The 2,975-nt window shown below is 46.4% G+C and overlaps 1 protein-coding gene across 3 annotated transcripts; it reads left to right on the top strand.

Moving 5' to 3' along the window:
- Nucleotides 1-347: 347 nt before the first annotated feature.
- Nucleotides 348-1,744, top strand: LOC107265436. 3 transcript variants are annotated; one of them, XM_015734882.2, is made up of 5 exons: nt 348-985; nt 1,047-1,139; nt 1,212-1,322; nt 1,390-1,593; nt 1,665-1,744. In XM_015734882.2, the coding sequence occupies exons 1-5, from the start codon at nt 970-972 to the stop codon at nt 1,730-1,732; spliced, it is 492 nt and encodes a 163-aa protein (XP_015590368.1). In that variant the 5' UTR covers nt 348-969; the 3' UTR covers nt 1,733-1,744. The 3 variants fall into 3 exon arrangements, with proteins under 3 accessions (XP_015590368.1, XP_015590370.1, XP_015590371.1); XM_015734884.2 differs by having other exon boundaries at nt 1,396-1,593; XM_015734885.2 differs by having other exon boundaries at nt 348-1,139.
- Nucleotides 1,745-2,975: the final 1,231 nt, after the last annotated feature.

Raw genomic sequence — 2,975 nt, forward strand, 5'->3', positions numbered from 1 at the left:
GTCTAAGCAGTACTGTCTAAGGCGACATCTAAAAAATAGGTCATCGAAATATCGTCGAACATGTCCCCCCCACCACCACCATAGCCACACCCCGTTGCTGATGCAACCTCGAACGTTGTACGTCAGCAGATCGTTGCAGCTCCCAACGCAACACCTCTATACCGTTTTTTCCGTATTATGGATACGCCGTATTTCGTGATCGGCGAACGAGCGACCAATAATACATAATTTGTTTTACGATTAAAACTTTTCTATCCGATTTTCCACGAATAACGATCCTATAAGAAAATCGTGACATTTTTTGCTGATTCAGCTGTACCGTATAGTAGTGTTTTGAAATTAATATCGCCGCGGCTGTAAGATGTCCGTGGACCAGCCGTAGTCTGTTTTAGCTCGTATCACAACGTCTCGGCAGTTAGTCTGATCACTTACAGTAATCACCAGCTCTAAGCAAAGAAAAAAAAATGTCATCCTTGGGAAATATTCGCGATTGTATCCTCGATTTCGTCTAGACACGTCGCTTGAATACACCTAGAAACCCGAGATTATTTTCACCGGCGTGGTGTCGCGAGTTAAGATATGTCGGTTTTCGCACGCTAACGCGTAAATTAAAAAGTGTCTTTACCCATTGTACTCTGCGTGTGCTAGCCAGGGGTCATGAAAGAGGATATTTCAAAAACGATCCGTACATACTTTCGTTAGCCGTAGCATGTATCAGTAAACGCGGAGTGCGCGATAGCCACATCACCAGAGCTATTATAACCGATCATCGATTCCACGAAGGTATGTATCTGCCACCTACCAGTAATAGCTCCTACATAATTTGCTTTTTTTTTAAAAAAAATAAATCAAGAATTGACGCGCTTTCACCACGAAGTCGCCCCCGAGGAGGAGGAGCAGTTGCTCTTAGGGTGCCTCGATCATATAGAGGAGGTTTACCCGGAGCCCAGCACCAGCACGGCGACGGTGATGCAAAGTGCTAATGGTAAAACATACCTTTTTAAAAAAAGATTACGTCTAATTTACGTTTTATTAAAAAAAAGTAGCAGGTCCATCGACAGCGCTGGACGTGCAGGTGATGGAGGAGGAGGAGGAAGAAGAAGAAGAAGAAGGTGAAGAAGTGCTTCACAATACGTGGGGTATGCGTTAAATGGTATCGGAAGCAAAAAGAGAAAAAAACAATGCGATATTCTTCATCATTTTTTTTACAGATGAAATCATGTCGATATCATCGGCCGGTAGTGATCGCAGTGTCTACGGCAATGGTAATGATGATGATGACCGCTCCACCATGTGCAGCACTTCTAACGAGCGCTATCAATGTAATAATTATAAATTAACAGACACCGTTGAAAACTCATCTGTGTGAAAATAAAAAGTAAAAAAAAGTTGTAGATCTGTTGGAGGCTGCTGGCTACGATAACGACATTGCAACGGACAACGCACGGCCTCCGCAGGAGCACGACGACGCTGAAGAACCGGTGATATGGGTTCTTAGGAACGGTGTGTACGAGGTAGCGGATGCCGACGAAGCGGCCGATGCATTGGCGGGGCGCGATGGGGCCCCGAGCGCAGCGGTTACCCTCGAGGAAGGTAACGTAGAAAGAGATATTCTTTAACATTTAAAGGCCTCTTTGTCGAAATTGCTAACTTTAAAAATGTAGGGGATGATGATGATGAAAACCTGTTAGACGCTGTACTCTCATACATCAGGTCGATGTTTAATCTTTGAGAGGAATGAGAAGTCAGTATGAGCCGAATACTCTTTCTTTTCTTGTTTAATAACAAAAACAATAATAAAAAACTCTTTTTCCAAACGCTAGAGCGTAAGGCCATCTTATGGCTTCTCTCGCTAGAGCATTGTTTGGGTTGCTCCATAGTTCATGCGGGGCGCACTCGGGAGTATCGTCTGCCGGAGGTTACACCCATCGATGGTTACTACCTGGACACCGACTCAGGTTTGCGACACGAATTCCAGTTTCAGGGTTGTTTCTGACACGGTTGCCCATAATGCTATCGTATAAACAGAGATAGTCGTCTACAAATGGGTGGATCCATGGACGCGGGCTACGAGAGAACGCAGGCTACGAACGATAAGATTCGGTATTTAGGTTACGAGCTGACGGAAATTTTGGAGTGTGAATTCGACCGCTGGATAAACGATCCTGGACAGACAGCTTTATACACATCACTGAATGAGAACCTGCTGGTATCCCAGGCACCGCTCGAACCCCGCGATGCTTTCTTCGGTGGCCGTACAGGTAATACTGTCAGTTTTTATGAAGTCGAGGGGTCTGAGAGGATACACTACGTAGATGTGTGTTCGCTCTACCCCTTCATTTCGAAAACGGGGAAATTCCCTGTAGGGCACCCTACGGTGTACGTGGGCGATGACTGTCGCGAATTAACGGGTGATCGCCACAACATCGATAACGTGGAGGGCTTGATTAAGTGTGTGCTGTTACCACCGCGAGATCTGTATCATCCCGTGTTACCGGTGCGTATGCACGGTAAACTGCTCTTTGCATTGTGTCGTTCCTGTGCAGAGGCCACGCTACAGGGGTCGTGTCCTCACGAGAATCCCGCGGACAGGGTATTCGAAGGGACCTGCATCGTGGACGAGGTCAAGCGCGCTGTACGTAAGGGGTATGAAATAACGTTGATACACGAAATATGGCAGTATAAGATTACCAGTACGACCCAACGACACGAACGGGTGGTCACTTTGCCAATTACATAAACACGTTCCTAAAGATTAAACAGGAAGCTAGCGCCTGGCCGCGCGAGTGTGGCGACGACGACGAGGCCAAGAAGTTGTATATAGAGGAGTACGATCGGGTCGAGGGTATTCGTCTGGACCCTGGTAATGTAAAATCAAATCCCGGTCTGCGGTCAGTCGCAAAGTTATGTTTGAATTCCTTTTGGGGCAAGTTTGGGCAACGCGAAAATCTGCCAAAGACGGAAATTGTAACGAC

This window comes from Cephus cinctus, unplaced genomic scaffold (genome assembly GCF_000341935.2).
Source record: "Cephus cinctus unplaced genomic scaffold, Ccin1 Ccin1_scaffold0217, whole genome shotgun sequence".
Taxonomy (NCBI): domain Eukaryota; kingdom Metazoa; phylum Arthropoda; class Insecta; order Hymenoptera; family Cephidae; genus Cephus; species Cephus cinctus.

Coding starts and splice junctions, on each gene's coding strand:
- LOC107265436 (XM_015734882.2), top strand. Junction 1,140..1,211: donor AGTGCTTCACAATACGTGGG/GTATGCGTTAAA, acceptor TTTTTTTTACAG/ATGAAATCATGTCGATATCA. Junction 1,594..1,664: donor AGCGGTTACCCTCGAGGAAG/GTAACGTAGAAA, acceptor TTAAAAATGTAG/GGGATGATGATGATGAAAAC.